Below are 19080 nucleotides of genomic sequence, written 5' to 3' on the forward strand. Positions count from 1 at the left end.
CAGGAGCCAAATGCAGCACAATGCCATAAATTTGCCTCACAGGCAGAAGTAGGAGATCTATGGTTAGCAGCAAACAGACTAAGTCAGGCCTCTCCAAGGAGGGGGATTTGGGCAGTAAGCTTTAGAGGATATTTTTTTGGTGGTAGCATATCAAGGACGTTTGATAGTTGTTGGCTTAAAATCATTTGATTAAAACCTGTTTACCTCCAACTCCTGCCAATAGACACTTGGGAGGAAAACTCCATGTCTTTGAAGTACACTGACAGACTCTGCTGGTTTACAGCTCTCTAACCCTTTTTAATAGGCACCCTGCATCTCTTCTATCCCAGCCCTGAGGGCAGAGCAAGGCAAGGATGGAGCTGCTCTGCACCCACTCTCATGTATGGTATAGTGCCCCTTGCAAAAATGCAAACATGGTTTCTTCTGTAATGTAGAAGTGTATATTTGTTCCCCTTTGAAAACTGCTCTTGGTGCCTTCCCCTCTGTGCCCTTGCTCGGCTGTGTCATTGATAGCACCCCCAGGTCTGTACTGCTGCATCGGGTATGTATGGTACATTCAGGGCCATTTGAGATGTTAAAGGCAGCGGTCTTGACCAGTCTTGGAGTGAACTACCCATTTTAATAGTCACAGCCCTGGCAGTAATGTAGAGAAATAGATGAGTATTGTATAGTTACATCTACTGTCATCTCTAAATATGACTCAAAGTCCTGGTAAGAAAGCTCTTGCCCTGTGATATGCAGGTGACAGTATAATGCCCACTGGAGCTACCTTGCCTGTCTTCTGTCCTGAGGTCTGGTTCTTGGAGGTATGGATACTCTGTACAAGTAGCTCCAGGGAGGGAAAGCTGTGGAAAGGAAAATAAAAACAGCGAGAACATGGCAATTGTCAGCTTTCTGAGGAGCACACAGAGAGAGCCAGATAACAGCATCAGTTCCCACAGACATATTAGACATGAATCTAGATTTGAGTTGATAGAAGTTCCATGCAGAGTACATACTGCTTCATCTGCACGTGTATATATTCAATAGCCTGATTATAGAATTCTCTAGGAAAAATTCCAAATACTTGTGGCTGAAAGATACTTTTAGAAAATATTGTGAAATCTGCTAACAAATCACTGGTAACGTAAGTGCTCCTCTAGCAAACATCAGTTACTGGGGCTTCCTGCCCAGATTGTTTTAAGAGCATTTATTCACCAACTTCCTTCTCTACTGGCATGATAGCATTCCCATGGAACAGAAAGTCAGGGGTTTTTAAGGGACAGTAGTGTTGGTTATATTTTATGTATTTTGCACTTTCACATTTGTAAGAACTCTTCCTAAGTGCAGAGGCAGTGGCCATTTTCTTCTGAGTTGCTGCAGCCTGTACAGAGGAGATGCATGCATTGTGCTTACCCTGGCAGAGACTTTACTTTTTCTTTCTTGCTGTTTTTCCTGTAATCTGGAATAAGACTGAGAACATATGGTTCCTTTTTTGGATATAGGAGAAACATAGTACTTGTCTGTAAACCAAGATCTATCATGTCTTATTACATCATAGTAGTGTTCTGCCTTATAACTAGGCCTGCATTTGCCTGGTATGAGCCCGTTATTGAATTGTCTTACAGATCTGATAGGAGCAGTAGCACAATCCATTAACAAGGTTAAAACATAATTTGGGTCCATCTGCACAGGTGAGACTAGACTATGCTATAACAACTCCTTAACTGTGGTGGTTTTGATAGTTGTGATGCATGCATGGCTAGAAAGGGTTAAACATCCTGCAAAATAAATAACCCTCAAAAGAGTAGGGAGATGTTTGTGGTTTTGTGTATTTACATATGTATGAGTAGGGTCCACAATGTTATCAACAGTCCCTGTCTGTTCTGTATTCTGATAATTCAGAGGTCAAAAAAAATTATATAATTTAAATGAATTGTAAACACGGGATATCTCGATATTCATCTCTTTTTTAAATGTACTGTGAATGGTGGAGGAATAAGCAAATAGCCTTATGTAAATTCATATAGCTAAGTACTGGTGATGGACCTCCTTCAAAGTCATCTTAATTACCTTTTGTTCCCTGAGGAACTCCAACTTGTCAAAATACATTAAATTGTATAAAAGATCCTTGAATCCTGATTTTGTCATCTCAGATCTGCTTAGGCTTCATCAGGGGAAGTTTGAGTCACAAGCCTGAGGTCCCAGTTATGCTGGTACACCCTGGTGAAGAGAATTGGACTATAAAATTATGAACTATTTCTGAAAGAACTCTTTGCAACTACAAAGCTCACCATTTCTGCTATGACTCTGAACCTCAATGAATTGAACTCATATCTTTTGTTTTTTAATAAATTTTAGTTTAGTTAATAAGAATTCGCTGTAGTGTGTATTTGGGTAAGATCTGAAACATTCATTAACCTGGGAGGTAATGTGTCCAATCGTTTGGGATTGGTAGAACCTTTTCTTTTATATGATGCAATAAGATTTACAGAAATTTTCATCATATTTGTTGTGGGTACCTGCATGGAAGCCTGAGGGTGGATCACTTTAAGGGAACAGTGTAGTTTGGACTTGTGAGTGTAACCAGTAAGGTAATAACAAAGCTATTTTATACTGGCTTGGTGAATCTAAGTATTGGAATATCCACTAGCTTTATGGGCATACTACATCTAGCTGGGTATGTTGTTCTTGTGACACCTGTTCCAAGTGCAAGTCTTGTGCAGTGCCCGGTGCAGGATGTGATCTCACCTTGTGTGGGATCATGGACTGGGAAGGGTCACTGTCATCTCTGTGTAGCTGGCTGGAGAGTTCTCTGAAGAAGTGTTTTCTGATCATGTCTTGAAATTCTTGCACAGACAAATTTGGCCCTTGAGTCCTTAGAGCTGCTTCCACCTGGCCTGGCTAAACCAAATAATAGGCAGTGATTTATGTCCCAGTAAAATGGAGTGCGGTTGCTGTAAGCTTTTTGTGGCATCTCCTCCCTGCCCTTCCTTTATATCTCTGCACCCTCTTCTGTGTCAGGATGCTGTTAAAATTATTTCTTTAATCTTCCTTTTTGTCACTGACTCACCTCCTAACCTCAGTGTCAAACACAGTCTTTGTGTCTTTAGCTCCATGTTTTATTTACCCCAAACTATGTTTTCTAAAATAAAAGTTATCATGGACTTGAATCTTATGTATGAAACTGCATGTTTTGTGAGAAAGGAAATATGACACGTACCGACTGACATGTCTTCAGATAGTCCTGAAGCAATAAGATGAAGGCTGTGCTGAATGCAGGGAGGCAGTTATATGATGGCTGGTCAAGTCCAATGATTACCTGGTCCCAGACATAAAGCAGTGTATCCATGGTCAGGTAGCCTGTGAAAAAGTGCAGAGTGACCCTTTTACTACAGGCAGGGATATGTGTATGCATGAGATGCACCGAGTTTGGAAGGTCTGCTGGTCATTACAGGAATGAGCTGTACAGTCACTCCTCTGCCAGGAAACTATGGGTAATTCAGATTCCTGTTTTATGTCTCGGTTTGCTACTGGTTGCTTGTTGTTCCCCAGAATGAGTAGAAAAGGGGAGAGTGATAGCTGAGCAAATGTTAATTTCTAAATTGCTTCATCTGAGTGGATTTGTGGGCAAATTGACTCTTTTTTCCTTTTCAGAGATGATCTGAGGTGTGATTGTCTCTGCTAAATTTATCCATGCAAGGTTGGCTAAAAATAGCCAGTGGCGGTGCAATGGCATGGACGTCAGCACGGGCTAGCATTGTGAGTACGTGTCTAGGGTCCTCCGTGTGCTTATACAGCCAGAGTTGAAGCCCATGCTCCTGTGTTTACATTGCTGTTGTTAGCCATGCTAGTGTGGGTCAAGTCAATCCAAGTATGTCTACCTGTGCTGTAATTACACCTTGGACTGCAGTGTAGCTATACCCTAAGGACCAAATTAATGACTTTCATTTACTAATATCAGTGATGCGTTTGGCCCTATCTCTCTGTCTTCCCTCCCATTGGAGGGAATATCCCGTAACACTGTTTTTAATATACAACATTCTTTGTTCTCTTACAAGCTACTCCTTATGTGGCAAAGCCTGATTCATTTTAGGATTGGAAGAAGTTGGTTTGTGACTCATTTGAAAGCCTCAGAAAGGGCCTTACCCACAAAGATGGTACTGATGGCTGGTTGGAGCATGTGCTGCAATGCCCTCTGCAAAGGTTCCTGAGGCTCCTCTGCTAGGATACAATGAAAGAGTTCAGGGTAAGAAGATTCTGCATAACGGTTGGAATTTATGTGAAGGTTCAGTCAAGCTCAGGGACTAATGTGCTGGTTGTCTCATGAGCTGGTGACTGTATTTACATTCTATAACTTTTATAGGGCCAGATCCAATGGAGCTCTACTGATTTACACCAGCTGAGGATCTGATTAATAGAACAGCTTTCCTCTGAGATGATGAACAGAGCATCAATCCCAAAGTGAAGGAAGATAAGGCTTTTTGTTTCACCTCCTAGAGAGTGGGCAATTATTATTATATAATACTTCCGTTATTTTATTCACCACGTGCAAAATTACCTGTCTGACTGTAAATGCCTCGAATGATGTTGGCCAGGTCCCTGTCCTTTTGCTCTAACATTGAGGTTGCTTCCTCCAGTATATTGCCGCTGGCGGGATCCTAGAACAAGAAATAACAGCATCTGTGTGAGAAATTAAAATGCATCGAGGAGAAGGGAAACTATGTCCTATTGACATCTTTCCTTTATATAGCTCTCAGAAAAGGTTCTGTACAGAACTAAGGAAAATGTCTGATGCTCCATTAGCCTCTGTAACCCAAGTGGTTTTATTCTAGGGAAACAATTTCTAAGGCAAACTAATGGCATAATGTGTGGCAACTCCTCGTCTAGAAAGGTCATTGAGAGAAACTGAAGAGGGTTGGTGCTAGCTTTCCCCTGATTCTACGTGGGGCACAACCAGTGCAGATTTCATCATATGTTTGTAGGGGACTATGCGTGTGGCATAGGGACTATGCGTGTGAGGAGCAGCCAAGGGTAGGAGATCCATGGAGGAGGATGGAGAGGAATGATGTGGCTCTGATCCCAGTCACATGGACTCAATGAATTCTCTGTAGACAGCTGCATCCTCTTTCTCCAGAGGTGGATAGCCCTGAAAAGGGGAGAGGAATTTGACTCTACCTTGGTGGAGGAGAGCCTCATTAACTGAGGTTGAAGGTTCATGAATGTGATAAACTCTTCAGCCAGAACAGCAGAAATGGAGTCCAAAGATAGGCCGGGGGCAGCAGCGTCTAGGACGACTTGCAGCAGAGGCAGCAGTAAAAAATAGCTTGTGTCAGGCAGATTTGTGGCTGTGCCTTGAAGTTTATGGTAATAAGAGATGATATTCCTCAGGGCTCGTGCTGCAACTGAAATAAAAACCCCAACTTTTTCAAATCCTTTTTTCCCTGGTGTACACAATCTTTTATTGGTTGCAAAAAGTAAAGGTCATGGCTTCACAATCACAAGATGACCACAATGACCTTGTTATTTTTCAGGTGCTGGAAAGTGGGTTCAGTAGACAGCAGAGCCTGAGACCTCAGGAAAATCTCCCGGTCCTTTGGGGATTTAGCTTTATTCACTGCTACTTGGGACAGATATTCCATACGTGCTGGAAAGAACAACAACAAGGGAGGCCATGAAGGAGCCACAGGATTCAATTTTTCTTGATCTTTAATGTGTTCTCATTCTTCACCAGATTTCTTATTAACACACTACTAGATCTCCCTGTGCAATTGAATCCACTTACATTCATGATAATCTTTGTCTGAACTTTGTACCGTTATATATCCTGGGCCATTGATGTGAGTGGAGCTGCAGAGGATGCAGTTTATCATAGAATTTGACTCCATGTGTGTAATGACTGCGCTACCCTGCAAGATCACTTCTGAAAATAATTGGAGCAAACTGATCCATTCTAAAGGCAAGAAAGGTGCTCTTCAGAACTATTTTATGAGCCCCAGGAACAAATAATGGAGGGAGATCGCCCTAAACCTCTCTTCAATTTGGTGGCAGAATTTTAACAAAGGCCTCCCAGAAGCCCCTTGAAGTGTGTCATTTAAAGAAACAACATCTCTGCAGAGCAATAAAAACCACTGGATTTTCATCACTAGCCATGTGAGTTGTCATCAGATGCTACCGGTGTGGTGCTCTGCTCTGTTCAATGTTGATCTCACTCAGCTGCGTGCGTGTGTTCCCTCTGTGTGCTGTCCCAGCTCTGCACAGATAGCTGACACAACAGATCTTGAGAGAACCCCCAATGACCACAGATTCTAGTAAGTACGAAGGCACGTCAGCCAGGTTTATTGTCGAAGAGAAACATAGTCTCCAGCTTTCCCTGGCATAGAAGTCCAAGGTGCTGCTAAGGTGCTGCTAGCTAGTACATATGTGCTCCCTGACAATGGACTCAGCTCAGTCAGTGGCAGGACTTTCCACTGCGCCCTAGACTGGACAAAGACACCGCCCCAGGGATGCATTTTTATACGCAGGTACAAACAAGTTACATATCACTCCTGACGTATTGAGGTGAAATCCCTCTACGTAGCAAGGTACAACCCCTCTGCATAGTAAGGTGCCGCCTCTCACCTTCTACACGTTGGTTCGAACAAAACAACTCTATCCATCGTAGTACCCTTTTGGCCCTGTTGTTGGGATGGGTCAGCTTGTTCCTTGTTATCTGTGTGGAGTGTACAAGTATGTGAATGTTCTGATATCTGGTGTCCAGTACTTTTTAGGTATGTCTCTTTTCGCAGCATCAGCCCTTTCCTTGCCAGCTTCTGTGAGCAGGGCCTGCCCCTGGCTCACAGCTTAACTTTGGTTTATGTTAGCAAAGTCTTGACCATTACTTTAGTACAGGCCTCAGGCCTCATACTGGGCCTCTGATCAGGGTTTATGTTTCAGGGCCTCATCTTACTACAGAGCTGTTTACACTTGTCATTGTAAAGTGTAAACAGGGAGTGATAGCTTAGTTGTTAGAGCATTGCCCTGCTAAACCCCGTGTTGTGAGTTCAATCTTTGAGGGGCCGCTTAGGGATCTGGGGCAAAATCAGTACTTGGTCCTGCTAATGAAGGCAGGGGGCTGGACTCAATGATCTTTCAGGGTCCCTTCCAGGTCTGTGAGATAGGTGTATCTCCATTCATGTATTTATTTGTTCAGACTGTGAACATCAGTCTCCAGGTACCCTGTCTTATATGTTGTGGATAGATATTAATCCCTATATGTCATGCCACACATGAATGGCGTAGATAGGATAGACTGATTTCTGAACGTGCCCAGAAGTTAGGATGGTCACATATTTTATAACGAAAGAAGGAACCATTGATATAAATAAATACCTTTGGTATTAGGCAGGTAGAGCCTCCAGGTGAGACTTCTCAAGTCTGCAGGGAGGGGCTGGTTAAAAAAGGCTTGTAATTTCTCCTTCATAGCTGGCCTTTCCTCCAGCAAATTCATCTGAAATATAATGCACAGCCGATAGCAGCTAAATTCTAAATTAAAGCCTTTCAGTATAAGTACAAAGTGTCCCCTCTATATGATATGGACTCCTGCTGTAGTCATGGATCCAGTGAAACCACTCAATGGGAGTTTTCAGACATGAGGTATATAGAAGCAGCCCTAGTATCTGCTTCAGGTGGAAGGCCTAGTGAGAAAATGAGTTTCCTTATCTGTAAAATCAGTTAGAATAAGGAGGATAATGAAATCTAGGGCTTCAGATCTGCCTGGCATCAGCTATATTTTATAGATAAAGCAAAGGACAGGGAGTCAGACATCTGGGTTTTATTCCCAACTCTGCTACAGATTTGCTGTACTGCCTTGGGCAAGACACTTAGCCCATTTATAACCACTGAACTATTTACAATTTTCAAAATCAAGAGTGTTACAGTAGGAGGAAAGTGAAGTCATTTCAAGCATAAGAATGAGGACTGCCAATGGGAAATCAGCCTGGTTCAGATTTTTCAATCCTGCCTGCTGTCTGTCTGGTTTGCCCATTCCTGCCTAAGTTAGTTGTATACAGCAGCTGTTAGGCTGGTGTGCAATTTGATGAATGACATGCAGGCACTAGGCAGGACTTTTGGTTTATAGGTCTGTGCATTGCTCCATCTGCTTAAGATTTGGCAGGGAAAGGGTGAGTGGATTTATTCTGGTTCATTTTGTGCTGGGGAGTGGGTCATGGGCATTGATAGTTTAGAACTGGCCAGGTTGCTGGCAGCACCTCTGCTGTGGATAGATAAGAGATAATCAGAGTTTCAAGGGACAGGAAGCACTGATTTACCTCATAGTCCCTTCAGATGGACTTGTTTGGCAGGTGACCTGTGCACCTAGGTGAGCGAGGATGGAGAGAAGGTCCAAGATCAGAATGGGACTTTGCCAAGTACTAAGGAAAGGACAGGGTGGCACATACCAGCGTTTGGAGTTGAGAGAGGAGGTACTGGTCTTTCTTGAGGAGAATGATGGAGGTTCTAAAGTGTAAATCAAGAGGGACTGAACTGGGACCTCTGCACGGATGACGTTGAACACGTCTTAGATTGCACATAGAAATAGAGAGCTCTGAGCCACTTGGGTCCCAGAGCGGCAGTTTTGGTCTACAACCTTGACGACAAAATCACAAGGTGGATTCTTGGCAGATTTCATGCCATTGGAGCAATATAGATGGACTACAAAGGAAACTGGTTTGTCTTTAGACTGTGCAACAATTGCATCAGGTTGGAACAGTTGTAGGTCACATTAGTCCTTTATTTTGAATTTTCATGCAAATAAAATAACCCTTTTAGAAAAAGATAAGTAAATGTACCACTCCATTCTTGATGTGACCCAGAACCAGGGCTGACTCGTTTTTCAGATGATCACCATCTTGCAGTTCATGAGCAACTTGAATGTACAGCTGCTCCTCTAGGCAAGTGCTAACTTGAGACATCAGGGCATTATACGGGTCTCCTGAAACGGTCAAAAGGTTTCTTCAGTGTTTATCAGGTAAGACAACTGGAAAATAAATAGGGTGATGTAACTCGGTGATTTAGCCATGAGTGTATGGCTAACATTTAACTATTGTAACAAAACTACAGTCACCAGATATTATTGCAGCAGGGCTCAAGCCTTTGGCATTTTCTCTTGCAATGCAGCATTTGAATACACAGCAAGTAAGTACTAGCAGAAGCTGTCAGGCCAATGCAATAGAAGTGTGCATCTTGCCCTGATTACTACCCAGCTAACTCAATCTACTCAAATACAACAGTGATAGTATCAGAGGGGTTAGCCGTGTTAGTCTGGATCTGTAAAAGCGGCAAGAGTCCTGTGGCACCTTAGACTAACAGACGTTTTGGAGCATGAGCTTTCGTGGTGAATACCCACTTCCTCAGATGCATGTAGTGGAAATTTCCAGGGGCAGGTATATATATGCAGGCAAGCTAGAGATAATGAGGTAGTTCAATCAGGGAGGATGAGGCCCTGTTCTAGCAGTTGAGGTGTGAAAACCAAGGGAGGAGAAACTGGTTCTGTAATTGGGAAGCCATTCACAGTCTTTGTTTAATCCTGAGCTGATGGTGTCAAATTTGCAGACAAAACAGTGATAGGCACGGTATAAATGCCCATACAGGTACTAGGAGAGAAGCCAAAGGTTAATGGGCACCTTATTGTTCTGCACAACGAAATAAAGTACTTTGATGAAAGGGAAAAAATGAAACAACAGAGTGGTAACCTAGAAGCTGAAGGAAGAGGGAGGCTGGATATTCTTCCCTTCCCAAATGGTTACCTCCTTGGATGGCCTTGGCAGCTCGCTGAAGGACGAAAGCCTTCTCTGCCGCAGAGAGGTCAGTGAAGAAATGGACATGGCTCTCCGTCATCTGCTGCTGGGCAGCATCACATAACTGCACTGTGAAGTCTCGCCATTCCTGCCCGACATAGATGGGATTCTGTTAGACCAGCCTCCCTTGGGCCTAGATGTTCATCCTAAATGTGTGAAGACAGCCACGCTCTCCATGGGCCAGGAAGAGGGATACAGAGGTGGACATGTGCATGGGGGAAGTGCTCCACAAACTTCCTTCTGGCAGGCATTCCTTCAAGCCTAACAATAATCCCCCTGAGATTTACAGTATTCCTGTCAACCGCCATCTCTGGCAGGGTGTTGACACTGCAACAGTGTGTACAAGACCTAGAAAGTGGCAGTGCAGAGGCTTTCTCCTTGGGCCTCTAGGGGACTCAAGTGTTGTAGATGATTTAATTACAGACAGGCACAACAGAGTTACAGATAGCCCAGATGCTATAGGCACAGCAGTAGCACATGGGGTCACAGAGGTCATGCAGGTTAGAGAGACTCTCCATCAGGACAGCAGCTGCCCAAGTACAGCGCCAAAATGTCCCTCTGTGACTCCAACCTCTGCAGTAATCACATCACTGGGTATTTTTACAGGCAACTGTCTTGCTTGTTTCTCTAGCAGAGGGGCTTTCTGGCTTTTGTGCTGGTTGCTCTATGTTTCTGAAGCTTACTCACATCAGATTGCCTCTGGCTTTAGCAGAAACCTTAACCGACTTGCAATTCAGACTCAGTGGCACAAGACTCATGTATACAGTCCATTATTTTAGCCCAAGGGGCAGGAAGCTCAGCCCCACATCCCCCAAACCCCTTGATATTAACTGCAAGACAATCCCTCCTCCCAGGGCCGTGGACTCAGGAAATGGGAATTCCAGCATTTGGCACAAGATCAAGAAAGTCCAAACTTTAAACCCCTTCTTGGCCCATCAGGACCTGTCTTGACTTTCTGTGCCTCATTCTACAGTACTTGTGAGTTCTCAATGTGATTTTGGGCTTTCTGTAGCCATGTCAGAGTTCCTGAGCCACCTGCCATTGCTTCGGACTGTCTCAGCAGAGGAGTCTCACCGTAGCTAGGGCCTGTTGCTACAGCAGACTTTACCAAGGCTATTTCCTTGTGGCTAGTGCTGCAGCCAGACTAGAAAGTCTATTCACCTCTCTCTCTCTCTCTCTCTCTCTCTCTCCCGTCCTCCCCCTGCCCCCTAAACCCACAACCTTCTAGTTATCTGTTGACTGACATCAGTTGCTAAGAGCTGGTTCATTTCACCCTTTGCTTTACAGCATAAATTAAATTCATTCGATCTCTTAACCAGTTTTAATTTTTTTTATTCTACACTGAGTGTTATGATGTTAAAAGGATCCTGCTAAAGGGCTCTTTGTGTGAACTTGCTTTGGTTTATATGAATAGCCCCTTTGAAACCTGAAACTGAATCTCTGTTCTTCACTGGAGCAATAGCAATGACAAGGTGTATTTGCATTAGTCAGCTACTGATGCACCTTTAGATTCTCTGTGTAGGATGAGGTCAAAGGACAGCTGTCCAAGACTTGCATCAGTTGCCCATTACTGCACACCCTGGGGTGGTTTATGCTACGAGATCCATTAATACTAAAATAATTAAAAACGAAAACTCTGTAAATAATCGATGTATGAGTGTGATGTGGATTGTGTGATGTATCCCTTCCACTGTGCAGATAGTTCTTCTGGTTTGAATTATAGTTTTGTTTGAGAAAAAAGCCCTCCTCTGTCCTCCAGAGGCTTGGCTGCCCTTTCAGTAGCAGCTTTTGGCCCAACAGCCACTTTCAACTAATTTCCTTCTGTGAAATTAAATACTGAACAGTCTGATTTTTTCCTCCAAATACAAATGGCAGCAGGACCACAACTTGCATCTGAGAGGGCCGCTTGGCACTTTGGAGAATGTGAGGGCAGTTTAATGGCTCCTTTTTTCATCCCTCCAGGCTTGCTTCTATTATCTTGCCTCCTGTTAACTCTTTCTCCCCAGCAATGCCAGGCATAAGAATGTTGCTTTTCAGGGGCAAGGTGCCAGCTACGCATTACCGGGAGCTGGTGCATGGTATGACACCATCCGGAGGGCCCACAGGCCAATCCGAATGCAGCTTGAGACAGTCATTTCCCAGTAGTGATTCTCAAGAGCTGTCAAGTTCAGGGCATATTGCCTTTGGGGGTGAAGCATCCACATAATATGCTTGCTGCATACTCCAGGGCACCACACTGCATCTCTGCCCCCATTCAGTGGGTGTCTCCCCTGCCCCTCTAACAGCAAATAATTAATACAGATATTGGGTTATGCAGCAGCCTGTTGGTGATGGGCCTCTTCTGCTGCTCATTCTGGACTATACAAGACAAACTGAAATGAGCAGGAAGCCCAGACCGTCTCATGTTAACTATTTAAAATAGTTCTAGTTGATACTGTGGCCCTGGAATATAACAGGAATCAGTGCTCACCACTGAATCTGAAAACCCTTCTCCTTGTCCCTCTTAAGCCATGCTAGATGTGAGGTTTATCTTCTATCATAACTTTCTTAATTATTTATGTGATGTTTCAAGCTGCAAAGTACCATATACAAGGCAGAAGAAATGGTTCTGCCTGGCACGTGCACTTTGGTTCTGCTCTCTCAGAGCACTGAGTACAATGTAAATAAATAAAAATAATTCTTTCATGAGCTTCCTTTTCCCACAGTCTCTAGAGTCTGGGAGAGCAGAGACAAGTGATGTAGTATAACTGCCAGCTGGTCACATGGAAACAGTCAGACTCGCAAAGTGAGGGTGGGGGATATTTATGTGGTGTCTTTGTCATAACTATGACCTTGTGAAATTATTCCCCTGGGGGCAGAGGGACAGTGGCATGAAATCTTTATAGTCTGTTAAATTCCTTTAACAACCATTAATGTAAAAGAACTAAAAGTTGTGCTCTAGTTCAAACAGGAATTAATTCCAGGAAGTTCTATGGCTCATGTGATACAGGAAGTCGGACTAGATGATCACAATGATCCCGTCTGGCTTTATAATCTATCAGTCTGTTATTTATATCCCCACCCTTTTTCATGGAGTAATAGAAAACTGTCCCCTCCATAGACTCAAGTTCAAGTGTGAAATTGTTCACTAGTGAAATAAGTTTGTTGGCCAGAAATCAGTTCCCCTCAGACAAGTCTTGTGACTGGAGCCAAAGCACTGGGAGTCAGGACTCCTGGGTTCTATTCTTGGCTCTGACACTGACTTATATAAACTTGGGCAAGTCATGTAACCTTTCTGCCTCAACTTTCCCACTCTGTGAACTATATTAACACATACCTGATGTTGTCTATGGGTGTGTGTAGTGTTGCAGTGATTGAAGAGAAGTATTTGCTATTGTGATATTCAGTGTTTAAATTCTGTCCTTCATAAATCCTGTGCCAAAAGTTCCTATTTTCCACGTCCTTCCTCTGCTTCTTTGGGGCATTGTGTGTTTTGCTGTTCTGACCCAACAGGTGGCAGAGATTCCTCTCCCAGCATACCTGTGCACGCTCTCTCTCCTGTTGTGTATGATGTTAAAACCAGATTCATATAAAGAAATCTTGCATTGCAATTCTGTGGACTTGTTCCATTCCTTGGTATGACAAAGTATAGGGATGGGAGGCTATTTCATATGTCGCCCTGGAAAAAAGAACTCGGAAGGACCTGGTCTTGTTCAAATTCTGGTCCTGATTCTATGGACTTTTACACCAGTGTAAATCAGAAGTAATGTTACTAAAGCCAGTGGAGTTATACCAGTGTAAAGTTGGTGTGAAAGAGAGAGGAGAACTGAGCCCTCTTTGCATTTCTCTGCCTGTGCCTGATTTCTGTCATTTTCTGGAATCTATGGCACAGTCAAAGCTACTAACAAGGAAAGGAAAGGAGAAATACCTTTACATCATTATAGAACCAGCTCTATTTCTCCCCAGGGATTAACACAGGCATCTGAGAAACTGGCTTGTGACTTAATTCAGAACCATTGAGCAGGTGGATGGCACTATGGCTTCTAACAGAATTTCAGTGAGAGACAGATTCTAGCTAGATACTAACTTGGAATGTTTCCCTGGGGAATGGCCAGATCGCCCCTATGCTGTCTTGTGCCTGCAGTCCTTCCATCTGAGAACTACTCTTGACTTCATTGGGCCTCTGGCAGTGTTGGGTAATGAGAGAGCAGAATCTGAGCCCTGAGCTCAATATCTTGCATGGCAATGCAGACTAGGGACCACTCCAGATATTGGGCCTCAAGGGTGTTGTAGGCCCAGCTAAGCGGTGTGCTGATGTGGTTGGGGGGTGCTCTGAATGTCATCCTGCACCAACACTGCTGAAAATAATGGAGGTTAGACTAACTCCAGAGGCTTTGACTCTGCTGGGGGAGGAGAAGAAAGAACTGAAGAGACCACAGGGCATTGGCTGAAGTGCTCTGCGACTGGTGAATGTGGAGTATACCATTGTTGGGAACTTACTGCTGGACTGATCAGGCAATGTGTACCACATATTCAGCTGCACTGGCAATTCTTGCATCAAAGGTTCCCTTAATAAGATGTCAATGGATGGAATTTCCCTTCTCATAGTAGGACCCCACTATCCCACAGACAGGGCAAGATATGACCCACAAAGACAAGACGACAGTCAGGATCTACCACCCTAATCTCGGATATGCAGCTCAGCATTTTTGCTTCAGGTCTGGCTGTAATGAGTCAAAGCAGACCATGTTGGAGAGAGGAATGGAACAAAATTCCCCATCTGCATTAGAGGAAGGAAGCTGAAAATGAATGATCAGCATGAAATCCTTCACTTGTGCATTAATTTTGTTTTTAGGAATACCTTCTCTAAGTTTTGCCAACTCACCTCATTACTGCTTTGCAGCACCTCCAGCTGTTCCAGTCCTGGGTTCACCCACAGTGTAACTGCCACCCAGTGTAACTGCCCTGGCATGGCAGCTGGGTTCCCTATACATCATATTTTTGGAGTGGGAACTAGCGGTTGTCCCAGCACCTTGCTGTCCATCATGATGCAGCCAAGAAGGAGCATGTAGATGAGATCAGAATTACAGCATCAGCTATCAACAATAAATAATTATTGCGTTAGGGTCTCTGACTGTCTGCAAGGGGTCTTGTCCAATGCTGCATCTCTTGGGAGCAATGGCGCATTGAACTGCGCTGCTGAAAACTGGAGCAACAGAGACCAGCTCTGTAGAACTGGGACGCCTTTGTGCTCTCCCTTGGGCTTGTGTTGTGCAGCTGATACTGTGGGTCTTTCTTGTTAACATTGTGGTTAAGCTGGTTCTTGTTTCATTCTGATCTGAGCCTTGCCACAGCTTGGGCATGTGAAGCTATGTGCGGAAAAACTGGCTTTCCTAGGAAGTGGGCTGGTGATAGATGTTTCCGTGACTACTTTGCTCATCTTGGGGCTGATCCATAAGCCTTGTGACATACTTGTGAGGAAAACCACTGGCTACAGAAAGAGCGAAGATAAAATTTACTCACCTCCCATCAGACCTGAGCCTCCTGTGGTTGGTTTACAGCCTCAAAACTCTACCCCTCCGAATGAGTAACCAGGGGTTAAGAATACAACTTGCAATGGTACGTACGGATTGAGCCAAACATTGCCAGTATAACTGCCCTCATTGGCTCTCTAATATGGATTTCTTTCTTACTGCAAAATCCATCTAGTCACTTCCTGCTCAAGGCCTTTGCCGCTCTTCCGTTATTCACTGAGTGGCTAGCCAGTGCAGAATCAATAGCTACTCCCTACAAGCAGCCTGGATTCCTCACAGGCACCAGCCAGGATTCCACCTAGGGATGTTCTTTCTCAGCAGCAGCAGACAGTAGTGAGTGCTAAAAGGAGTACCGTTTCTTCTGCAGTGTAAGATGAATCTTACCTCTGCGTAAGAGCTTTTTAAAATCTTCATTTCACTTTTGCATTCTCGCTAGTGATCACTGGCATTTTCCTGTGCACTGAGAGGGGGTCAGCCTCTGTAAGCTCATCTGGAACCCTCTAACAGGGCAGCAGCATTTCTTGGGTGGAGCCCCTGCTCAGCGTGTGTGCTGTGCTTTTCATTTGACTGCAGGTCTTGCTTTGTGCTGTGCAATTCAGAGTGGCTTGGTAGTTGACTAGCAGCCAGCTCAGGGGTGCCCCCCAGCTTGAATAGACAGGGGAAAGCTTAGCTGGGGACCAAAGAATGCCCCCTGGATTCTCCAGGGAGCCAGAAAGGGAGTGTATTTCTTGTAAGGTCTTTTTTAGGACACATTTTGCTTTTGTTTTTAAAGAAAACCTGAAATGCCTTCTGAGTAAATAGGACTGTACATCTTTAAAGCACCGAGAAGGGATGGAAACTGCCGCTGAGAGAGAATTCAGGAACAAGAAGCCACAAAAAGGCAACCTGGGTGTGGTATGAGTAATAAACACTTAGCTCTCTGAAGGCTTTGTGGCTGCCACAGTAAGTGTTTGTGGAGAGGGCATGAAGGGTGTGTAGGGGACTGTTTGTATGTGCATAGGAGGGCTTGGCAATAGAATGAGGCCTAAGCTGCATGACTGAAGCCTTATTACAACTTACAATAAAATGGTTAATATAGACTTTCTTTGCATGTCCCTTTGCATTTCTCTTGCTGTGAAGTGCATGAAAATTGCTTTGTAAACATACACTGCCTAGATCGAAATAAGCCTCTCTGCATCCTAATCTAGAGCACAGTGCTTATACTGTGTTCCTGTGATGCTGCCCTGACAGAATAGGGAGCCTGGCTTTCCAACCCTGCAGCATTGATATTCCTGAGGACCTGTTAACTCTTTGCAGACAGCACAGGTGCAGAAGGCACAGTTGATAAAGGATGTTTTTTAGTTTGAATTGGTCATGGGTGTTTCCTTGCCTCCTCTTAGATTCCTTTCAGTCATTTCCTCCTCTAGTGGATCAGTGTGTTTGTTCAGTGGGAGCTTGCACAGATGGGTCTGAGATCTAACCAGATATTTGTAAAGAGAGGGCTCAAAATGATGGAAAAAGAATGCTGAAAATATTAGATTCTGGTGGGCTGGCCTGGTACTGTAATGGCTAGTGCTCAGCACTGCTGTACAGCAGATCTTGCTTCATTCTCCCTGGCAGGGAGTGATGAGGCTGCACTGTGCTCAGGCCAGGAGAGCAATAATTACCGGAATAGCCGCTGTACAAGGTATGTGCATGTGCTCAGATTGTTGATCAGAGGGTCAGAGCCCATGCGCTTGTGGATAGCAGCGGCTGGAGCATGCCACAGCTTTGAGGAGATGTTAGGCCATACATACTCATGCCCCAGGATGTGATGCAGCAGTGCACAAGGAACATACTGTGTGTTAGGCCTGAGTTTACCCTACAAATATATCCCCCTTTCCTACTTCAAAACAAAGAACTTGAGCAAACCTAACGCTCCCTTCCGATGAAGGCCTGTTGTTAATAATCTTATCTCGTGGGGCCACTTGGTAGCTAGCCTTTACTGGGTACATTAAGACAAGAGCAATGGTGTCCATGTCCTAAATGTTGGTATTCCTCCCCTTCCCTTATTGCTGAGTCCTAAGGGATTCCGTGCAGTACATTTTATTTAAGGACCCCATCTGTCAATAGCAGGTGAGGTAATCTCCCAAATGGGACACGCTGCCAAGCACACCCTGCTGGTCTGTACTCTCTAAGCTGCTTTTACAACTTCTCTTTGGTTATTTCTCTGCCCCAAAGACTATTTAAGGCCTTGATCCTCCAATCTGATGGGTGCAGGCAAGCTCATAGACCTGGGCAGAGTCCCACTGAAGTCAGCAGGTCTTTGAAGGGACCCACCCACATAGATACAGTTGCAGGTACAGGCCCTTGAATGGTAAAAGTCTTTGGGGCAACGACTGTGCTACCTTCTCCATCTGCACAGCACTGAGTAAACTCTAAGTGTTCAGCAAGTAAATAACGACGTTTCACTGTGCAGATGTCACTAGACCATAGGGATCCCTGGACAATGGTTTGGGAACCTCTAGGTCACTCCTATGGGGAGCTCTGTTGTTTTGTGAGAGAAGGAAGGAGCAGGGTGGACAAGAATGGACTGCGAGTGAGAGGGCTAATTCAGCTGCAATATCGAATGAATGCTCTCACTCATTTGCAGATCTCTACTTTTACTGGGAGCAACTTTGATGATCTGAAGTATCGTCCTACCAGACATGGATACCTCAAAGCCTACGTACAAGAAGCCAGGCCTGTCACAGAACAGGCTGATAGGTTTGATAGAAACAGATGACAGCATCCAGGAAGGTAGATCTGCAACTGGTGAACAGGGAGAAAATAAAGGGGCCAAAGGAGGGATGGAAAACCCCCCCCTGGAGACTCCTTACAAGAAAGAGAGCAGTGACTTTGATCCAAAAATCATGATTAACTTGAATTATCGACCAGGACTTTCCAGCAAGTAAGTAATTGTGGGATTTGCTCTTGGGAAGCCTTCCATTACTAAGTGAAATTCAAGCTGGTGCCAGAAATTTTGCAAGAGAGTGAAAATGCATTCTTCCTGAGGGGGTGGTACGCAGATGGCGAGGGGTACATACTATCCCTTTCCCCCACACTCGGAGAGGGCACCTCTGTCTGGAACCAGAAGGTGCTGAGGCCAATACAAACAAACAAAAACAAAAAAAGGGGTTGGGGGAGTTAGCTCTCTCTTTGTTCTTTAACTTTAAAGCGTTTAATTCTTTCTTCTGCCAAACTGCCATGCCCATCACTCTTCTTTCAGTGAAACCATGGCAGCTCCCCCATCACGGGAGACTAGTACATAGTCTCTTGTGGAGTGTCTAAAGCATGGTTAACTCTTTGCATTTCTCCAGTAGCCAAAAGGACCCAAATCGGTTTGATAGAGATCGACTCTTTGGTGCTGTCTCGAGAGGTAACCCAGAGGAGCTGGATGGTTTGCTTGATTACTTGAGCAGGACCTCTAAATTTCTCTCCGATTCAAGATATACAGGTAGATACAGGCTCAGTACTCTGGTGATTTAACACAGACATGCCTTGATAGTGGCCTGCATAGCTCAAAGGGTTTGTTGCTCACTTTGAATAAGCACCAAACCAAAAGTCTCCAGGCTCACAACTCCCACTCCCCACAATATGCCCTTCCTCCAAATCAAAAGTTTGGACTCTGAACCTCTTGCAGCCACAAACGAGTTGATGTGGGCTAGGGCTAGAGCACAGGGATCTGGGTGCTGCTCCCAGCTCTGCCACTGGCCTTATGTCAGGCAAATTGCTTCCTTTTCCCAGTCTGACTT

General features: G+C 44.4%; 2 protein-coding genes across 9 annotated transcripts in view; one reads left to right on the forward strand and one right to left on the reverse strand.

The window, feature by feature from the left end:
• Positions 1-19080, forward strand: part of LOC115636463 (transient receptor potential cation channel subfamily V member 2-like) — a 61277-nt gene that overhangs the window by 11469 nt on the left and 30728 nt on the right. Inside the window, exons 1-3 of one of the 8 annotated variants that reach the window (XM_030536591.1) lie at positions 6252-6290; positions 17940-18236; positions 18646-18782. In XM_030536591.1, the coding sequence (XP_030392451.1) occupies positions 17995-18236; positions 18646-18782 (379 nt within the window). In that variant the 5' untranslated portion in view covers positions 6252-6290; positions 17940-17994. Of the gene's footprint in view, positions 1-6251; positions 6291-15229; positions 15414-15533; positions 15719-15942; positions 16271-17939; positions 18237-18645; positions 18783-19080 lie in introns of those variants that run through there. The other 7 variants (XM_030536593.1, XM_030536588.1, XM_030536595.1 and 4 more) reach the window with 7 other exon arrangements.
• LOC115636649 lies at positions 690-14872 on the reverse strand. Its single transcript, XM_030537015.1, has 10 exons — positions 14680-14872; positions 9765-9903; positions 8808-8950; positions 7351-7468; positions 5158-5384; positions 4541-4640; positions 4129-4203; positions 3203-3342; positions 2731-2883; positions 690-845 (listed from the first exon to the last, which is right to left on the reverse strand). Exons 1-10 carry the CDS (start codon positions 14764-14766, stop codon positions 690-692), a joined length of 1338 nt encoding a protein of 445 aa, XP_030392875.1. The 5' UTR covers positions 14767-14872.

Source organism: Gopherus evgoodei, chromosome 17 (genome assembly GCF_007399415.2).
Source record: "Gopherus evgoodei ecotype Sinaloan lineage chromosome 17, rGopEvg1_v1.p, whole genome shotgun sequence".
NCBI lineage: Eukaryota > Metazoa > Chordata > Testudines > Testudinidae > Gopherus > Gopherus evgoodei.